Source organism: Leuciscus leuciscus (genome assembly GCF_965113295.1).
Source record: "Leuciscus leuciscus genome assembly, chromosome: 1".
Lineage (NCBI taxonomy): Eukaryota > Metazoa > Chordata > Actinopteri > Cypriniformes > Leuciscidae > Leuciscus > Leuciscus leuciscus.
Window position 1 is genome coordinate 10,975,582 of NC_138725.1, and position 21,610 is coordinate 10,997,191.

Genomic DNA, 21,610 nt, shown 5'->3' on the forward strand with positions numbered 1-21,610 from the left:
TTTGGACGACGGGGAATTGTTTTAATTTGGACTCTGTGCATGCTCTTCAGTGACCATCGACCTGCATTATATGACTGACAGACAAGAACGGTTTGACCTAAAAATATCAAAATTGAAACTACTGCGGAAAAAAAGACACCTACATCTTGGATGCCCTTGAGGTAAGCTAAAACATACCAACATTTAATTTCAAAGTGAACTATCCCTTTAACATACAAACGATTTCAAGTTATGCACACCCCAACAATTCCCAAAATTATCACCTATTAAAACATAGCACGCTTACCTAGGCTGAGTCCCAATTCGCCTACTTATACTACGACCTAAAAGTATGTACTTTTTTTGTGAGGAAAAAGTACATACTTTTGAGTGTGTAGCAAAAAAGTATGCACGTTCTGGGACATACTTCGATGACGTCATGCAACGTGAACGAGAACGTGGTTGCTTAGTTACGCACACCATGACTGTTAACAAAACATTTTACATTTCATTCATTCTTATATGTCATATATAAATGTATTTACTATTCCCATCTTTTTTTCCAAAATACATTTACAATGTGTCCTACCAAATTGAGGAGTGAAGCAGGATGTCGTCGTAGATCAACCAAACGCAGGTCGTTTGTGAGGCGGCTGGTTCTGACGTTCATGTGCAATGTGTGTAACGAAAGCTAAAATATTTAAAGTTTATAGTATAACTATTGTTTAACGTATTTTATACTTATGTATAATACTCAAAAATACCCCGATGAAAATGAACCATGCTTGTACTATAATAGTAAAAGTGTAGTAACCATGTTTCTTTGGTTGGATTGATAAAGTTAACATTTGTACAGCCACAGTATTACTACAAATAAGTCAGTGTGGTTAAACTATGGTTAGTGTAGTAAAAGGTGTTTATTTTCATAAGGGTTTATAGTAAGGTAACTTATAAATCTAAGACAGAAACATCAGAAGAAATACATTAAAAAAAGACACTTGCATGACACTGTACTTTTTATTTCATCGGACCCTACAAGATAAACACGGTACTTTTTGGCACAATATAACCCCATTAATATTACGAGACAATAAAATATAACTTTAATAAGGGTTAAACATTTGAATTCTTACACTTAAAAACTGAGGGCGAATCTCCGCGGCTGCATCCGGCTGCCATGTTTACATCACCATAGATACCACCATCACCACAAAGCTTCTCCCTCCCGCACGCAATGGGTTGTGGGCAATATTAGCCGTTAGAGTGTGCATTGATCTGCACTTCGAATTCTAACCGGAAATAGTAGACCATCCGGGTATCTTTGGAATACTCTTTTCAACATACTACGATTTGGGACGTACTAATTCTAGTTTCGCATACTATTTAGGACGGATAGTATGCGAATTGGGACTCAGCGCTACAACCACCGTCAACACGAGCAAACAAAAGGGGAAAACGGATGTGACACATCCCAGGTAACAGCCAATCAGCCTTTAAATGGAAGATACTACTTGCTGATAGGCTAACGCTTCTGTCAATCACCTAATCCCGTTACAAAAGGGATTTTGATTTATTCCGATGAATGAATTTATTTAATGGACAATAACTAAACAGCATTAAAATGCAAAGAAATGAGTGTAGAGTGTCAGTTCCTCTGAGATCAGATGAGTTCACACAGCTTATAGCGGCACACACTGTTTAGGACAGGGATCTTCATGATAGACACATGTTAGCTGTAACTTCAGTCACACACAGTTTTGGACAGGGATCTTCACGAGAGACACGAGAGACATGATAGGCACATGTTAGCTGTAACTTCAGTCACACACAAAGCACAGTTTAATCCTTTGTTTCATTTCTTTTTTTCATAATACTTGCATGAAATTATAAAAAGGACAGTTTTGGCTTGTCAAATAACATCAACGACATTCAATATATTGTTTTAATATTTATATAGTTTAGTTTTTTATCATACATTTTTTTTATTATATTAAATACGTTTATGATTTGCTTTCTCATGGGATACTCTGCAATTATCTTTGAATTTAAATGACTTTAACAGAAAGACAGAAATAAACCACTACTCCAAATTATGAGGAAATGTTTGATTACCTAATAACCACTGTTTTATCAATGCAGAGAAAGATGTAAAGCATGTAATATTTCATAATTCTGTAAGTTCAGTTTTCCAGGTGTGTGCTGCTCAATAGGAAAAGGCTGACTGCCCAAAAGCACTTCTTCTATGTGTTATTGTCCAATCTCCTCTATAGATGAGTTATGATTTTGTCTAATAAACTCATTAAGTGGAGGTGGAGACATACCGTGCAAAAGGCTATACACAAGAAAAATATCTGCAAATGTAATAATATTTTCCCAGTTTAAAAAATCATATATATGTCAACATTTTACAATGATAATTTACATTTAGACCTTACATTACATTTTATGCAATATTTTCAAAGCTTGCTAGAGTGTGGGTTAGTATTTATAATTAGCAATAAAACAGTAGAAATCTATTGAATGTCTCATTTTAGCTAAAGGTGTGTGTGTGTTCCTACTTATGGACATATTTGTGCAATATATATAAGGAACTGCACAATAACAGCATTAATAAGTGTGTGTGTTTGACAGGTTTCTCTGCTCTCCACATAATAATGCTGATTCTCTGTATCTCTGCATCTGGATCTGCACTTCTGCTCTGTTGTCTGATCTACTGCAGATCTCAGACTAAAGGTACAGTTATAACAGGAACATATCCTGATTTATTCAGTGGGAAATGAGTTTGAACCTAATAATAATAACATCATCATAATAATGAGTGTTTATTGAGTGTGTAAATCTAACAGCTGCTGCTGATTTTACCATGGTAATATTTACAGTTTAGAAAAAGTCAAGAAGTCAAAAGTTTGTGATAGATGATGAGTGTAATTCATTTCAGTTATCATTAGTCATTAACATTTTGACAAATACACCAAGATGTGATAAAACATAAGTTATAAAACATTAAATACAGTTCTGGTAGCAGCTGTTAAAGTATTGTTGAATTATCATCAAATTTGGAGCGTCCTAATGCTCTGTGTTACAGTTAAACTCAGGAAAACTATAGCAAAATCTACTTATTGCTCATCATTACTGTGTACGGTAATGTGGAAGAGCATTGCTAGATGACCATTTTCTTTGTTTGAATATTTTTGTGAAGTGTGTTTTTGTGGTTCTGATGACATCAATCTGCATCATTTTTCTGATTCGTCATTGTCACTACATTCAAAACATTTATTTTTTCACTTTAAAATAATGGTCCAGATCACTGGTAGTTCCTGCAGAGTGACAAGTTAACACTTGAGTCATTAGTGATGCATCTTATGACTACGTTTAGAGTAAAAAAAAAAAAAAAAAAAAATATATATATATTTTAATAATAATAATTTATAATTTGTCATAGTTAGTTGACAGTTATTAATGAGGCTATAACCTCATTAAATAATTATTGATAACTTATTAAGGAACTATCTCCTAAATGTGACATTACTTACTGATTAGTAAAGCTTGTTTCTATATTAGTTAATAGCAGTAGCTGAAGTGTCAATGTAGTGCTACTCATTAGTCCTGCATTACTTCCTGCATAGTTACTTATTAATGATGGACCATTATTATAAAGTGTTACCGCTGTATTTAGTGTGATCAGAGGCGAACCAACACTGAGTGGGGGCCCCAGGCAAAATTAATCAATGAGCCCTTTTTTTTATATATGTATTTTATATGTTTTATATATAATATATATAATTATTACATCTAACTGAACATAAGTTGTTTAATTTTTACAACATTATGTGCTTATTTTTTTTAATTAACGAAATGTCAATCTTTATCTTTATAACAGAAGATACAATACAATACAACAATTTTCAAGATACAGTAAATCTTCAAATGTGTAACAGATTGTCACCTTAAAAACAGTTGTACATGGTGGAACAAACAATGCTAAATAGAAATACATAGCATCTTAATCTTTGTTTTATTATTTTATTATTTTATTAGTTCATTAACTAAATCAACAAATTGAATGGAAAGAGCTGGATACTTATTACTATTTAAATAATGTCAACTATAGTAGGCCTAAATGTATTGATTTGAGTTGCTATACAAAAGGAACTGTATTGCACTAATTACTATTACGATGCCAACCGTTTCAGAGGGTCGATTACCACATTTGATGTCCAATGGCCACGAGAGTAATGAAGAGCAGGCATTCGTACTATATTGTACTATTTTACTCTTAATAATGTTGAAAAACAATAATCAAATACACTGTGTACATATTCACCGTCGAAGGATCACACAAATGTAAAGAAAATGTACATATGAAGAGCGTAGGCCTGCGCAAAATAATAAACAAAATAAACAATGAATTATTTCAACAGATTTGAATTTCAAGGATACAGATGTTAGCTTGTCTTGTGATTAGGCAGTGAAAACAATGATTGCAACAGTCCGTGTTAGTCTCTACACTCTACAGTTCTTTAAGATGTTCAGATGTCCGAATAGCGATGTGAAGTTGGTTGTTGAGCTGCAGTCTCAGGCCCCCTGATGCATGATGAATCCTCCGCGATAATAAATGCAGGTGTATATAAATCTAGGATGTGTATTACTCGATGTATGACTCTCAAATGTGGTTCTACAATAAACAAATAACGTAATCAGTAACAGAACACTGTATAGATGTGCAATTAACACGGCAGAACTGCTGAGACGTTATCACCTATGCCACTATTAACATAATATCTCACACAATCAGGTAAACGCACTCTCATATAACGTAAAATATAATGTAGCAGCCGTACATCAAGCTAAACAGTAGTGACACAATAATAATATAATGATTAATGAATACTCAAATGTAACTCACAATCTTCAATGACGCACATTCAAGAATTGTCACTATGGAAACTTCAGCGCAAAGTTTAATACCATCCGCTGCCAATGAAGAGCACAAATATTCTTTCCTGCAGTTCACAAAGTGAAGGCGCTGCAGAAAAAGATTTTAATTATCTTATTTTACTGCTTTTCAGGTAAGATTGCAGGATCTCAGCTTTCCCTCAGGATCCGAACGGAAAAAATGATCCGCTCTCGTGCGATCTCAGATTAAACCACACCTCCTCACATTCAACTCAATGACCAACATAAAAGCTGCACAGCCCTTATAATAAATTAACACAAACTGAACGTGGGCTTTTTTACAGTTGCCATTGGCTAAAGATTTTTCTTGTCGACTAATCGCACATTTATATATATTTCTTTAGCTTAAACACTGGGTGCATGGAGGAATATAGCCTATTCTGCGCTCAAGCGCATGCATAAATCTTGCCGCAAAAGCAGGCTAATGATAATAAATATGTCTTAACAAATAAAAAGGCATTTTAATTGTTTATTAATAAACTAGTGTTTTCTAAATCAGTGTCGGCTGCAAACATATCTCCATACATCTCCGCTGTAAAGTAGATGCGCCTGTAGAAAGAAATGCTTCTTTCATACGGATTACATAATCAGATGATATTTGCTTTCGATTCGAATTCTTTTGTTTAAAAGTGGACATTTCAAGCTTTATAGAGATATATTTCTAGTAGCCTATAGCCTACACTGTTTTTCAGTTCATTTTTGAGACGCGCTCCAGTTCACGGAGACCATGAAAGCGCGCCCTGATTGTTTTATTTTATTTTACAAAAGCACAACATTTTCTTGTTTTTGTGAGTTTACACAAATAAAAGTAGTTGCGACTGATGCATTAATCTTTTCTGTGTGGCCAGAAATGATGGAGTATTTTAAGTTGTTTACACTAGGAAAATGCGAGTGATGGCACCGGCGCCTCCATGTCATGCAGTGTGCGCTCCACACTCCGCACAAACACTTCGATATGCGCTTAATAATAGCAAACATTTATCTAGGTTAACGTTAGAGTGAGCGGCCATGCCAGACTAAGTCCTCTTCATGTTTCTCAAATCAAATCATGGATGTTCTACATACCTGCTGCGAGTAAGCGCTGCTCCAGTTTGAAAAAGGCTACTGAGACGAGGCAGTAAAAGCATAACCAGCATAACGAGAGAGGGATCTCACTAAGGGGGATCCAGAGATGTGACTGAGTCTTTATATTAACATTCCTGATTGTGTGAATGATCAGCCTTCGGGGGCCCCCTTAAAATGCAGGGCCACAGGCAATTGCCTGGCTTGCCCTATAGGGGCGCCTCTGAGTGTGATTAAAACAGCCTAGAACTGAGGTAGTGGGGTTATTATTCCTCAACATTTATCTCACATTTGAAATGAAATGTCTATTCCTTTTCAGGTTTGATTGTGCAAAAATCTTGCAACATTAGTGTTTATCTGGGAGGTTCAGTGGTTATTCCCTGTCATGTTCCTCCAAACTTACTAACTGAAGATCTGAAGGTGGAGTGGAAAAGAAGAAGAAGAAACTCTGAGACTTTAGTTCATCTGTATGAAGATGGAGCAGAGAAACAGCAGCAGGATTATCAGGATAGAGCTCATTTCTTTACTGAACACATTAAACATGGAAACGTCTCCCTCCGTCTGGATGATCTGACAGCTGGAGATGAAGGAGAATACACATGTACAGTTTACAACAAGAGGGATTGTGTGTTTTCAGCCAAGACAGATGTGGATCTGGGTAAGTAAACCGATACAAACAAATCAAACTCGACTCTTAATAGTTAATCAACAATACAGTTCAGAACAGGTTTCAACTGGTTTGATTATTCAGTGTTTTAGTGATGCATCAATATTACATGTTTGAGACCTGAATATGTATAAATCTGAATATATAGTTATAACTATATATTCAGGATCTATAATGAGAGCTATTACTATATAAACAGGATTATAAATACATATGCAGATGTCATATGTTATCAGCAGGTCTACACCCAGCATGCAATAGCCGTCATTTCACCGTCTCGGTTAAATATAGACCCGACATAGTCCGGCTATGTGCAGCCCACTTCTAGCCAAAATAACATTTAATTTGGTTGCATGTAATTTTTTCCAAAATAACTTGCAAGATGTATGATATTCCATCATGTAAGCAAAGTCAATTGTGATTACAAGGTGTTTGGTTTCATTTCTTTGACATGTTCTATATACCGCTTACTCTCTGTTCACAAACATGATTGTTGTAAACCCTTAAAAGAGCTGTCAGACAAAAGCTGAGAAAAGATCATCTGCAGTTCAGTTACTGTAAGAACACGTAGTCAAGAAAAATAAGTCTGCATGATATATATATCTACAGCAGAACAGTAAATGTGATTATTGTGTATATAGCAGTGTAAACACTTTTTTATCATTCTTACAGATTGACAGTATTTACAGTATAAACTCCACTGTCAGAACAGTTGTAGAGACACATGGTCATAGCTTCATTGAACACATATTTTGATAAAATATACTTTATACACTGTAAAAAAAATTTAATTGTCAGGTGATCTAAAAATCTGATTAATATCGTTAAATCTAAATGAACTAATTCTATCAAATATATTATTTTATATGATTATTTAATATGATTGAATCAACCTGACTACATTAGATTGATTTTTTATTTATTGGTTAAATCAAGTATAGATTCTTATGGTAATAATTGCACATTATCACTTGTACAGGATATGGTAATGATATCCGTATATCCTTTTCTGATATAATACTGGAAAAGTTTTCATTCAGCACCTCTAAGAGCGATTGGAAACATATGTTGGATTGTTATTGAATTAATTCATGCTTAAAATTATAAATCTGAAAACAGAAACAAATTTTTTTGTATTTTGGATATTAAACCAAATTAATTAATTAATAGCATGTTGTGAATGATCGACCAGCTGTTATACAAGTGTGGTGATTTGAGTTTTGTACGAAGTTTTTTCTTTTCTTTTGTATTACAAGTTTTTCCACGTGAAAACATGTTTCTATTCCTTTATAGATTTCAATGTGACTGATAAATACGTTCCTCTGGGATCTTCAGTGGTTTTGCCCTGTCAGGTTAAGAAAAGATTGTTAAAGAAAAGTCTGAAGGTGGAATGGAGAAGAACAAGAAGAACAGACTCAGACTCAGACTCAGAGACTTTAGTTCATCTGTATGAAGATGGAGAGAGTCGACCAGAGAAACAGCACAAGGACTTTCACAAAAGAGCTCATTTCTCCAATAAGAAGATCAAAGATGGAAACTTCTCCATCCGTCTGAAGAAGCTGAGAGCTGAAGATGAAGGAGTTTACAGATGTGAAGTTTACAGGGACGAGGAGTGTGTGTTTTCAACTGATACAGAGTTGAAACTGAGTAAGTGTAAAGAAAGAAAGAAATAAAAATAGTTTTTCCAGATTTTTAATAACATTAGTTTGATGCATTTAAGTGATAACTGTAATTGTCTGGACTGGTCATATATTATTAATTATATAAACATATTCATTTTGAATGAGCAGCATCTTCATCTGAGCATGTATTGCTACGCTTTATCAGCTGGCTCTGGGTTTGTACATCTGAGTCTCAATGGAAAGTAAATTCCCACTCAATTACAGACAAGAAATCAAGAAACGTTGAATGTCATTAACAAACTTTACATTATCCTCATCCAGTGATTATTTCTTCTTCAATAGAAATATTGATGGTGATTTTCTCAGACGGGTGATTAAAAACCCATGTGTGTCCTTTACTGTTGTGCAAAGCTACTGTATAGATGATCAGATTCAAGAGAGATTTGAGGACATGGTATGTGATTGTGTGTGTGTGATAAGACAGTGTATGTGGATGATAATCGGTGTGAAAATAACAAAATAGACCTCACTCTTTTGCCTTAACATTTCACATAAATGTTTCATTTTCAGGATTCACTGTGGAACCTTGTCTTCACACACCTGTTCCTCTGGGATCTTCAGTGGTTCTGCCCTGTTATGAACAAAGACCCTCTATAATGAAGGATCTGAAGGTGGAATGGAGAATGACAGACTCAGACTCAGACTCAGAAACAGACTCAGACTCAGACTCAGACTCAGAAACAGACTCAGACTCAGACTCAGACTCAGAAACAGAAACAGACTCAGAGACTTTAGTTCATCTGTATGAAGATGGAGAGAGTCGAGCAGAGTCACAGCATCAGGATTATCAGGATAGAGCTCATTTCTTTACTGAGGAGATTAAACACAGAAATTTCTCCCTCCGTCTGGATGATCTGAGAGCTGGAGATGAAGGACGATACACATGTACAGTTCACAGTGGCTTATCTCAGAATCGCAGGAAGTTTTCAACCAAGATAAGTGTGTTGCTGAGACTACTGGGTGAGTCAACAGAAAAGAAAAGAGCAACTCTTCTATCCTTCATCAGTGTTCAGTTATTATAATATTATGTTTCATTCAGTTATAAATGTAATGGCCAGAAAGAACAGAGATGTGTGTGTTAAATAAAACTGAATGACTGATAATGATAGTTGAAATAATGATTAAATGTAATAATAACTGATGAACTGATCATGTGTTATTGTGTCTCTTCTCTCAGACTCAGTCTTTCGTCTTCAGATGTTTCTCGTCTTCTGTCCAAATATTCTGATGTTTCTTGCTTTTGTCCTCTGGGGTTTTTCTGAAGGTCAGTGTTTCAGGACTGATGGTTTATCAATGCATTATGATTATTCATATATCTGTGTAGATGTACAGTAATGTGTGGTTGTGTTTCAGGATCTGTGTTTGAGTCGGTCTCTTGTTCTGCTCTTTATTTTCTGAGGCCTCTCATGTTGCTCTGGACGGCTCCGTATATCAATAACTTCACAGGTATGGCGGATTTATTATTATTTATAGATTAATACAGTATATGAATTATGATACACAATGAATTTTACATTAAAAATGTTTCAGTGTTGTATTGATATTTGTGTTTCATTGTGTTGCTGTTGTAAATTATATTGTGAATGTAATTATTTCATCTTTTCTGTTTCACAGGGAAGATTAAAACATGGGTTGATCTTTACAGTTATGAGGCAGAATATATTGTTTTCTCAGCAGTTTTTTACTCAGGTAAATAAATCCAAATGTAAATCCACAGTTGTTATCATAAACACATGATGCACATTAACAGTTGAACAACAATTACATTTAAATGATGTAATATACATGACATTAATACTGTGAAGTGTCTTGTGTTACTGTTGTGTTGTTGTCAGTATATCAACATGTTCAGCGCTGAATCTCTGTGTGACTGAACACATTTATAATCTACACCGGTTCATTATGGAAACAGTGCATTCATTGTTACAGTCGACATCATGCTAGTGACTGAGACTGAAGCTAAAGCTACTTCTGAATATCATCTCAGCATGTGTCAGGGTCATGTCAGGGTCAGGGGTCATGTAATCAGCACAAAGGTCAAGGGTCAGGATCAGACAGAGACTGTGTTGTAATGTTGTGTATAAAGGCATCTGTTTAAATGAGAATAGTTTTGTAATTCCTCTGATCTGTATTAATATTTTGTTTTTCTATGTTAGTAATTGTTGTTGTTTCTCTTCCTTTATTCCAGTTCTGTTTAAATCTGCCTATGACAAAAGTCTGAATTACGTCGGATTTGAAGGTGTCATGATTATAGTCCTCTTTATAATGGCGCTCCTGATAAACCTCTTCTATATTATTATCTGTAAGTATTTCCTTCCATCAAGAGTCAGTGACAGATATGAGCTGTGAAATCATGTTTTACCAGATTAATGGAGTTAAAGTTACAAAATATACAAACCATAATATCAGCCCTGATTTATCAGTTAATGCCATAGACAAGGCCAGTTTATAAAGCAGATTTTATTCGCATACTCAAGAGTTTTACATGAGAAAGAGAGAGAGAAATAAAAGTGATGAAAGAATAGTGTAACGCAAAGAAAGTAAACTAAAACAATGTATATTTTAAAGTGTATGAAATGAGTAATAAAGAAAGTCAGGGTCCATTAAAGGACATAAACTGAGATGATGGTGTGAATCAGCAGGTAAAGTCATGAGTTTATCAAGTCTTTAGTTTATTCAGTCTCAGGCCATTGAATGATTTAAACACAGGACAGATTCTCCTACGATCCACAGGATACTCAATTATCCATGATAGCTCACCATATTAACATTACATTAGTGACATTATACAGACGTGTGTGTGTTTCTGGTGTGTCTCTGATTCACGGTCATTAAAAACCTGCAAATATCAGGGAATGTTCAAATTGTGATTTCCAGGCCATGACAAATCATGGAAATAAATGACATAATAGTGAAATATGGAATAGTTTTGCTCACATGACATACAAGAAAAAAAAAAGAAAATCCAGAAATCCTGCTATTTCTTCCTGCATGTCATGTGTGGGCCTCCGTACTGACGCGGAATATGTGAGGAACTTACTAGATACTGTCTAAATGAGAAATATTGCAGTGCTTAAGTTAAAAAAGAACAGCATTTATTTAAAATAGAAATATTTTGTACCAATACAATATACTCTACCGTTCAACAGCTTGGGGTCAGGAATTCTCTTTCTTTTCTTTTTTTAAAAGTAAATCAATACTTTTATTCAGCAAGCGTGTGCTAAATTGATAAAAAGCGATAGTTGTAGTGTTTCTTCTCATGCAGTGTATCCCATAAACTACAAACACGGAGAGTTATATCTCAGAACTGAATGTTAATACAGAACAGAGCAGCTACTGCTGTAACACACTCACACACTCGGTCTACTTCACCGTCTGACTCCCTCAACCCCCGTAACCCTCGGTGGCCCTCTAGTGGAGTCCATGTGTAATTACATCATAAATGCATTAAACTACACCACAACAGTAAAGTATTTTCTGTTTGAATTAAATGCTGTTCTTTTTTTTTACTTTTTATTCATAAATCATGAAAAACCCAAAACCATTAAGCAGCTCAACTGTGTCCAACACTGATAATAAACCCTCATATTAGAGTGATTTCTGAAGGATCGTGTGACACTGAAGACTGGAGTAATGATGATCATGTGACACTGAAGACTGGAGTAATGATGCTGAACATTCAGCTTTGATCACAGGAATAAATTACACTTTACTGTATATTCACATAGAAAACCTTTATTTTAAATTGTAATAATTGTTTTCTGTATTTTTGATCAAATAAATGCAGACTTGATGTGCATAAGAGACTTATTTAAAAAACAAAAATAGTAATGTGCCCAAAAAAAAAAAAAAAATTAAACATTGTTTGGTTTATTTTTTCCAGCCGTCGAGACATTTACTCACTGAAAGAACCATATCTGACTCGAGAGCATTGTCCACCTGCCGTCCACACACACACATAAACTTTTACTTTTTAGGTGTTGTTATGTTGTTAAATGTATTTTTGCATTTGCTATTTATGGATCCGATGATTTTGTTCATGTAAACACACGTCGAGTCCAACACAAATTTACCCATCGAGGACAAGCAAGTGCATTTCATTTCATTTCTTTTCATTTCATTTCATCCTGGTAACAACAAATGAATCAAGATAAGTACACAAAATGGGGGAAAATGTTTTCAAAAAGAATAGTAGGCTACTAAACTATAAGAAAAAGATGTTTTACTTTCTCTAGTTTAATAGATCACTTTGATCACCGATCGAGCGGCTAGAGACACAAAAGCCAGTGTGTGCTTCTTCTACCATATATATTTGCCCATATCTTTAGCATTTCTAATCCAAACAACGTCAAACTTAGCACTGCACTTACTCGTGCCCGTAGCGAGACACCTGTCAAGTTTGAGATAACACACACACACACACACACACACACACACACACACACACTGACACAGACACAGACACAGACACAGACACAGACACAGACACACACAGACACAGACACAGACACAGACACACACAGACACAGACACAGACACAGACACAGACACACACAGACACAGACACACACAGACACAGACACACACACTGACACAGACACAGACACAGACACACACAGACACAGACACACACACACACACTGACACAGACACAGACACAGACACAGACACACACAGACACAGACACAGACACAGACACAGACACACACAGACACAGACACACACAGACACAGACACAGACACACACAGACACAGACACACACACACACACACTGACACAGACACAGACACAGACACAGACACAGACACACACAGACACAGACACACACACACACACACACACACTGACACAGACACAGACACAGACACAGACACACACACACACACTGACACAGACACAGACACAGACACACACAGACACAGACACACACACACACACTGACACAGACACAGACACAGACACACACACACAGAACCAGAATTAGTGATGTCACAGCTCAACTAATCCCTCATTTCAATCTCTTTTCTTTTCTTTTTAATGTGTCAATCATTTATTTATGTATATAGTCTCTGACCTCTGATCATAAATGCCAGACATCATCAGTTCAGTCGTCCATAGAGAAACACACATACTGTATATTAATATTTCTGAAGACACACGTTCAGCATTGTTCTGGTTATAAAGGTGATTATGATGCTCGTCATTATTCATGATTGTCATAATCATCTAAAGCAATTACACACTTACATTTGATATGAAATGCAGTAAAAACAGAGAGATCAGATCCACTTATCTCACTATATATTATTATTATTATTGTTATTATTATTATTATTGATCAGTGGATTTACAGTTTTTGAGGGAATCAAATTCCTGCAACAGATTCTGTAAAAATAATATTAACTATCAGAAGCTTAATTCAACATTACAATAACTAATAATGTTGTTTAAGGACGAGTAAGTGTTCATCATCTCAACAAAAGCACTCGTGATTACAGTGTTTTATTGATTACAGTGTTTTATTGATTACAGTGTTTTATTGATTACAGTGTTTTAATTACAGTGTTTTATTGATTACAGTGTTTTATTGATTACAGTGTTTTATTAATTACAGTGTTTTATTAATTACAGTGTTTTATTAATTACAGTGTATAATTGCAGAGATGTATTATGGAGACTCTTACTCACACATCTATTATAGCCAACATGTTCTATAATCTCCACATAATGCTGTTAATGTGTGTAATATTACGTGGTTTTGATACAGTGTAGTGAGTTTTTCCTCCTGTGTTTAAGATGTTTTGAGTATATATATATATATATATATATATATATATATATATGATATTTATGAGTTTATATAGTTTTGAATGATTGTGTGAAGATTGTCTGTCCAGATTAAATGATGAATTAGTGAAGTGAGTTTACTTCTGTACTTATTGATTATCATGACATTAATGCACAGATCAGACATTTGGATGATTTATTAATTGTTGTTTGTCTTCTACAGTGTTGGCTAGATTAACTGGGAAGATCAGTGAACGGATCGATGATATAGTCGGTGTTCTGGCTGGTATAAGCTTTGATATTCTTCCTACACTGCAGTTCATCCTCCTGTTCTTCAGCTTCGGCTCCACTAGAGGAGGTCAGTTTACATTCATCAACTATTCATATTCATTTATGAGTGACAGTGCAAGAAAACATTACTCTTTCTTCAACAGTATTAACATCAAATCAAGAGAAATCTGTGGAAATATTCCAGATGAATCTGAGATATTAATGCTTCATTCACACTCACTATTACATTATATTGATCTGATTTATTAATTACAGTTTGTTTGAGGATGAAAGAAGAAAAAGAAAAGGGTTTTTCATAACATAACTTTAAAATATTAAAGTATCTTTAAAATGCAGCATTTATTTCAAACAAGTTCATTTGATTTCTACAATAAAGTAATGTGTAAAATTCACACGATATTCATGTTCTCTATTAATGTTAAAACTCTGTGAACTGGACAATGATTTATAATAGATTTCATTAAAGAATACAGATATTATTCATTTACAGATAAGAGGAAATTAAACGTAAAAAAATATGAAAGAGCATTAATAACTTCTGTCATGTTGTGACACACACACACACACACACACACACACACACACACACACACACACACACACACACACACACACACACACACACACACTTCCTCCATGTTGAACACACACACACACACACACACACACACACACTCACACACTCTTCCTCCATGTTGAACACACACACACACACACACACACACACACACACACACACACACTCTTCCTCTGAGTTGAACACACACACACACACACACTCTTAGTGTACCGGGTTGCTCTGTGGCAGGACTTAGACAGCCATAACTCAGCTTTCACGCTTTTCCACTTGAGAGTTTTCATTTACCATCCGAACCACATCGTCATATGTGACTTCAGTCAGGTTGCGGAGAGATTTGGTCCAGCGGTATCTATCGGACTCCGCCATTATAAAAAGCTAACCGGAAGAGCCATATCCCTACTAAAAGACGTACTTCCTTGTTTTCAATTTTTTCGTGACATATGCCTATAATACTAACTTACTTTAAACGTTCCATATTAAATATCTGCGATTGGGATCATTTGCACTCTTTGACAAAAATGTCAAGTAGAGGTAACTGCAGGCTGGAGCAATGGGCGTGCCATAAGGTCGGAAAGCCAGGAATGGGGTGTGCTGTAAGGTCTTTACAATTGGACTTTACTTCCTGATCCGCATAAACCATAAGTCATAAACTTAATCACTTTTGGCCAACAAACAATTATACAAGACCAAATACATTTCTTTCACTGTGAAAATAGCAATAATGATATTGAGAATACATTCTCAAATTTATGGCGCGGGTTACATGACGTCATCACCACCGCAACTTTTTTTTTAAATCATTAAAAAACAAATTAAATTATTATTTTAAAGATAAAAATGTCTCCTGACACTATTAAAGTCATACTAGTTTTGTACTTTCATTTAAAGTACATACAAACTAAAAGTAATGTTATTTTTATAATAATGGTACAGCAAATGTTTTTGCTGTATAAAGGCATACATATGCGTGTTTGATCAAACACTCACCATATAATTATAAAATGAAATAAAAACGGTTTAATAAACTTCTTTTAAGTGACATTAATCAATTAAGCAAAACAAACACCATTTTATCCCAAAAACATTTATTCAGTTGTCATTTTTGTCATCAAAGGCTTGTGTTCTAAGTCAAAACTCATTCCTTCACTGATTCATACTATAGTAGCAACTGTCCGCACAAATGAACAGTCTAAAAACTCAAATGGTGACTTAAGAATAAAAAATGAAATTCTATGGCATCATTTGAACCTTTCATATAAACAAAGTTAATACATTTCAGTAGTTTTAAAGTTGTTGAGATAATTGAAAAACTTTTGTCCCGAAATTTGCATGTCAGGGTGGCACAACTGCAAACATGGTTATTTCATTATGGTAATTACAGTATACAGTACATGATAATGCATCGTTCAGAGGAGCCTTAATGATGAGTGAAAAGAGTTGTAGATCTCTCTAATACTGGTAAAAACTGCTTTCAAGTATGGGTAGGTTGGTACACTTTCCATGTCAGTTGAATTTAAACACTTAGAAATGTTTACAACTGAAACTTGTTTAAATTTCAAAAAGTCAAAGTTAATGACTCAAAAATATAAATAAATAAAACAAATAAAATAAATAAAAATTAATAAAACATCAGTTTTGAAAAGATTTTGAGATTTTTAAAAAACTATTTTTAAAGGTTTATTTGTCAATTACACACACACACACACACACACACACATATATAGCATTGATTTAGCACAATGGGATTTTATAAATGTCTAATAATGTCTATAAATGTCTAATAAACTGCACGTCAAGCATGTTGTCTGTCATATCCTCCATGTTGTTCTTGTAGTGTCCGACACAGAGGAGTAAATATGCTCGAGTCAGCAGGAGGAGCAGTCTAAATAGAACTAAACATTTTATGCTATATTGTGCACTTATCATACTTGGGTGCATCTGAACTTTTTCACAAAGACCAACACTGGGAAGTTTAATGTTTATTAAAAATAAGGAGCAAGGAAAGTCTTGTAAAATCCAAGGAGTTGAAACTGAAGGTGAGGGTACAGCGTCAGTGCAGGGAGTCTTCAGGATCCACTGAATCCCTGAAGAATAACTGAAGAACTGAAGAATAAAGATATTTCCCCCTAGATATATCGGATCGGGAATGGAGCGAGTGTCTCCGATGAAAGTTACATGCATACTGACAACAGTTCAGGGTTGCGCTAGTGGAGACTCTCTGATTGGTGGAGAAAAAAAAGGGGGATTGCTGATTGGTCTAACTGTTGCTGGGCACATGTAAAATAGAAAGTGACACTACAGTAAACTAGATAATAACTTAGAATAACACAAACACAAGATAAAGTCAGAACCTTATTAACAACGCCCCTACCTCTTGCCACGCCCCTACCTGTTGCCACGCCCCTACCTGTTGCCACGCCCCTACCTGTTGCCACGCCCCTACCTCTTACCACGCCCTACCTCTTGCCACGCCCCTACCTGTTGCCACGCCCCTACCTCTTACCACGCCCCTACCTCTTACCACGCCCCTACCTCTTGCCACGCCCCTACCTGTTGCCACGCCCCTACCTGTTGCCACGCCCCTACCTGTTGCCACGCCCCTACCTCTTACCACGCCCCTACCTGTTGCCACGCCCCTACCTGTTGCCACGCCCCTACCTGTTGCCACGCCCCTACCTGTTGCCACGCCCCTACCTCTTGCCACGCCCCTACCTCTTGCCACGCCCATTACTCCAAGCTTCTTCTTCTTCTTTTAGTTGTCTGGCCGTTCACTCCATAGGAGCATTACCGCCACCTACTGAATATTTTATCCACCTGGGTGATGAATCTGTATTGTTTTCTTTTCTTTTCTTTCTTTCCCCTTTCCTCTTTCCTTTTCCATCCTTTCCCCTTCCTTTTCCTTTCCTTCCTTAAAAAAAATAAAAAATAAAAATAAAATAAATGAAGGGGGGGTGGATACCCCACCCACCCCAAAGGATCAGAGCCCAGGCTTCAGCTGACGCTGCGTGTTCAGCTCCTCCTACTTCCACACTGGGCTCCTCAACCTTTAAGGCAGGCAGAGGCACCATACATCTCACCCTCAGACCCTATATTTCTATATCCTGTAAAATAGACCTGTAACCTCCAAAAAGGTTAAAACAGCCCTATATATCTGATTGTCACTTAAACCCTTCCCCAGAAGATCCACAACGCTCACTGGCCTATTTTTAAAACTATTAAAAAGACATTACTCCAAGATGCAGCTACCCCTGTCTCAATAATGTTTCAGAAGAACTTAGCTCACAGGAACAGTAATCTATACAACGGTTACACTAGAAATGCATAACACATTATCTTCAGAAATGATTCAGAAAATTAATTATTCAACGCATTATTACACAGAACGTAACTTGAAATATAACTATATTCATAAATGACTGTTAAAACATCCCAAAACAGCACCCAAACCTTGCAAAGACCTACCTCATTAATTATTAAAATACAACAGCCAATGGCAAGTCTCCAGCAGCAGACCTTTCAATATGTTATTTTTTTGTTAGTAGTTTTATTTATTCAAATTACAATATGCAGTTTGTGTGTAAGTATATATATATATATAATCTCTGTATTAATATAATCTCTTCTGTTTCCAGGATTCATCATTATTGCAGTGTTACCAGTGTTTCTCACAGTGACAAGATATGACTGGGATGATATATGTGGGGAACAAATGGGCTGTAAGTGTCTGATGAATTATGATCTGATCCCTCATATAAACACACATAACATCATAATCTGATCAATATATAATTCATAAGCGCTTGTGTCATTATGAATGTCTTATCTTTACAGATTTTGAGAGGAGGGTTTAATGAGAATAATCTGTTCAGTCGTTTTGAACATTTATGAACTGTTTTATATATAATGTTTAATCATGTATGGTCTTGATGTTTTATTCAGTCAGTGTCAACCACAGATATGCAGTTTCTACACTAATATTAATCATGTTTTCCAGGTTCCCCTTCGGTCAGGAGATCAGTGTATTTAATGCTCATGTTATTGGTCAATGCAGTAATGGTGTATTTCTACATCACAGCTCTGGAGAATGAGAAGGGTATGATTATATTAATTTATATTTCTGAAACATCTCTGCTATATCTTAGCTTTATGCTGAAGTGTGCTAAAGTTAAATGTGTGTGTGTGTGTGTGTGTGTGTGTGTGTGTGTGTGTGTGTGTGTGTGTGTGTGTGTGTGTGTGTGTGTGTGTGTGTTGATGAACACTGTCAGTGATGATCTGATGTGTGTGTGTGTGTGTGTGTGTGTGTGTGTGTGTGTGTGTGTGTGTGTGTGTGTGTGTGTGTGTGTGTGTGTGTGTGTGTGTGTGTGTGTGTGTGTGTGTGTGTGTGTGTGTGTGTGTGTGTTGATGTCCGGTGTGTGTGTGTGTGTGTGTGTGTGTGTGTGTGTGTGTGTGTGTGTGTGTGTGTTGATGAACACTGTCAGAGATGGTGTGTGTGTGTGTGTGTGTGTGTGTGTGTGTGTGTGTGTGTGTGTGTGTGTGTGTGTGTGTGTGTGTGTGTGTGTGTGTGTGTGTGTGTGTGTGTGTGTGTGTGTGTGTGTGTGTGTGTGTGTGTGTGTGTGTTGATGAACACTGTCAGTGATGATCTGGTGTGTGGTGTGTGTGTGTGTGTGTTGATGAACACTGTCAGTGATGATCTGATGTGTGTGTGTGTGTGTGTGTGTGTGTGTGTGTGTGTGTGTGTGTGTGTGTGTGTGTGTGTGTGTGTGTTGATGAACACTGTCAGTGATGATCTGATGTGTGTGTGTGTGTTGATGAACACTGTCAGTGATGATCTGATGTGTGTGTGTGTGTGTGTGTGTGTGTGTGTGTGTGTGTTGATGAACACTGTCAGTGATGATCTGATGTGTGTGTGTGTTGATGAACACTGTCAGTGATGATCTGATGTGTGTGTGTGTGTGTGTGTGTGTGTGTGTGTGTGTGTTGATGAACACTGTCAGTGATGATCTGATGTGTGTGTGTGTGTGTGTGTGTGTGTGTGTGTGTGTGTGTGTGTGTGTGTGTGTGTGTGTGTGTGTGTGTGTGTGTGTGTTGATGAACACTGTCAGTGATGTTCTGATGTGTGTGTTGATGTTCAGATCGTGTCGGATGGGTCTGTGTGATCGTGTTTCTTCAGTCACTCTGGACAGTGATAGACTTCACACGCTCATTTGATCATGGTACAGTATTAATATTAATCATCATCTCTGCTCTCGTTTATTCTCCTCACTCTCTTCTGTTCTTCTCTTCTGGAGAGATCGAGTCTCTACACTGAAAACTATCCTCATTTTAACACTAAAAGACTGTAACTTACTATATACAGGGAGAAACTGTTTATTTTCTTATTCGTTCTGTACATTAGGACTTTATGTTGCATCTTATGTTGTTAATGTTCACTGCATTATTTCAGTGTCGTGTGTGTGTCTATGAAGATGTTTAGTGTGTGTGTGTGTGTGAATGACACAGTACAGCTTCTATATTAGTACTAATCTCATCATGAACTTTGAACTTTCTCACCATCACCTGTGCTTTTATGGTATTTTAGTACTTCATAACATTACACCAGTTAATGAAATACATGTTTTTACTGTAAATTTAAAGTCCCTGTAAAGTCAAAATTAAGTATGTGTTCTGAGTTTGTCACACCACAGAAAAATGTGTTATTAGTCACCCAGCCAAATTTGAATGAAAAAAAAAGCCGGCAAGTACATAAAATAAGCTATCAAAATCTTGAAAAAATGAGCAGGAGTCTCTGCTCTCAAACGCTGGGGGCGTGTCCACTGGCTGCGCTGAAACCACGCCCACTCGCGGGAAAGCTGCCGTCGCCACACTCAACTGTCTGTCACCGCTACAGCCGGAATGGATGCTCCTAGCAGCTTAATTGTTTTTACAAAGCCATACATGTTCGAGCCTGGACTACCTACTATAATTATAACATAAGCACACAAGGCAACTTACACTCATTGGTGGGCACGCACTGCCAACGATGGCACCAGTTGTCGGCGCGACGGGAGGATGAAGGCCGAGGCGAGAGATAGTCCGGCTCGGCCGCAGTAACAGCGGATTATCAGTGAATCCCAGTTGTTTTCGACTAAAGTTTATAAAACTATCCCGTGTAAAATGATCACTACAGAGGCAGGTTTTTGGCGGTGATCCTCAGCTCTCCATCAAGGTGGCTCTTCACAAAATGAATCCACCTCTTGTTGATGTGATACGTTAGTTTTTTCGTAAATTTAAAATGATCTGTTTTGTACGTGATCGCATCCAGGTTATATGCATTTCCGTGATGAGGCATAGCTAGCTAGCAAACTGTAGGCTGTAGTAACCATAGATATCATATAAAGCCTTTATATGATATCTATGGTAGGCTAGTAACTAACAGTACTGACAGTAACTCGCGAATCGGCAAATTGATGTGAAATGAATGTGCTATATTTATATATTGTTAGGGGAGGGGACAGCGTCAGGGGCTCCAGTGCGTCATCAAGTAGGGGGCGTGTCCAGGAGCTCAGGGGCTTCAGTGCGTCATCGAGCCCCCGTTTTAGCCCCGCCCAAAAAAATCCGGAACACAG

At 36.5% G+C, this 21,610-nt stretch overlaps 1 protein-coding gene across 2 annotated transcripts in view; it reads left to right on the forward strand.

The window, feature by feature from the left end:
* The window catches only part of LOC309499518 (uncharacterized protein), a 52,928-nt gene extending 32,600 nt beyond the window's left edge, over nucleotides 1-20,328 (forward strand). Inside the window, exons 4-12 of one of the 2 annotated variants that reach the window (XM_082170789.1) lie at nucleotides 2,611-2,712; nucleotides 9,524-9,610; nucleotides 9,700-9,792; nucleotides 9,961-10,035; nucleotides 10,535-10,648; nucleotides 14,358-14,492; nucleotides 18,638-18,721; nucleotides 19,000-19,098; nucleotides 20,138-20,328. In XM_082170789.1, the coding sequence (XP_082026915.1) occupies nucleotides 2,611-2,712; nucleotides 9,524-9,610; nucleotides 9,700-9,792; nucleotides 9,961-10,035; nucleotides 10,535-10,648; nucleotides 14,358-14,492; nucleotides 18,638-18,721; nucleotides 19,000-19,098; nucleotides 20,138-20,313 (965 nt within the window). In that variant the 3' untranslated portion in view covers nucleotides 20,314-20,328. The remainder of the gene's footprint in view (nucleotides 1-2,610; nucleotides 2,713-9,523; nucleotides 9,611-9,699; nucleotides 9,793-9,960; nucleotides 10,036-10,534; nucleotides 10,649-14,357; nucleotides 14,493-18,637; nucleotides 18,722-18,999; nucleotides 19,099-20,137) is intronic. The other variant, XM_082170790.1, reaches the window with a different exon arrangement.
* Nucleotides 20,329-21,610: the final 1,282 nt, after the last annotated feature.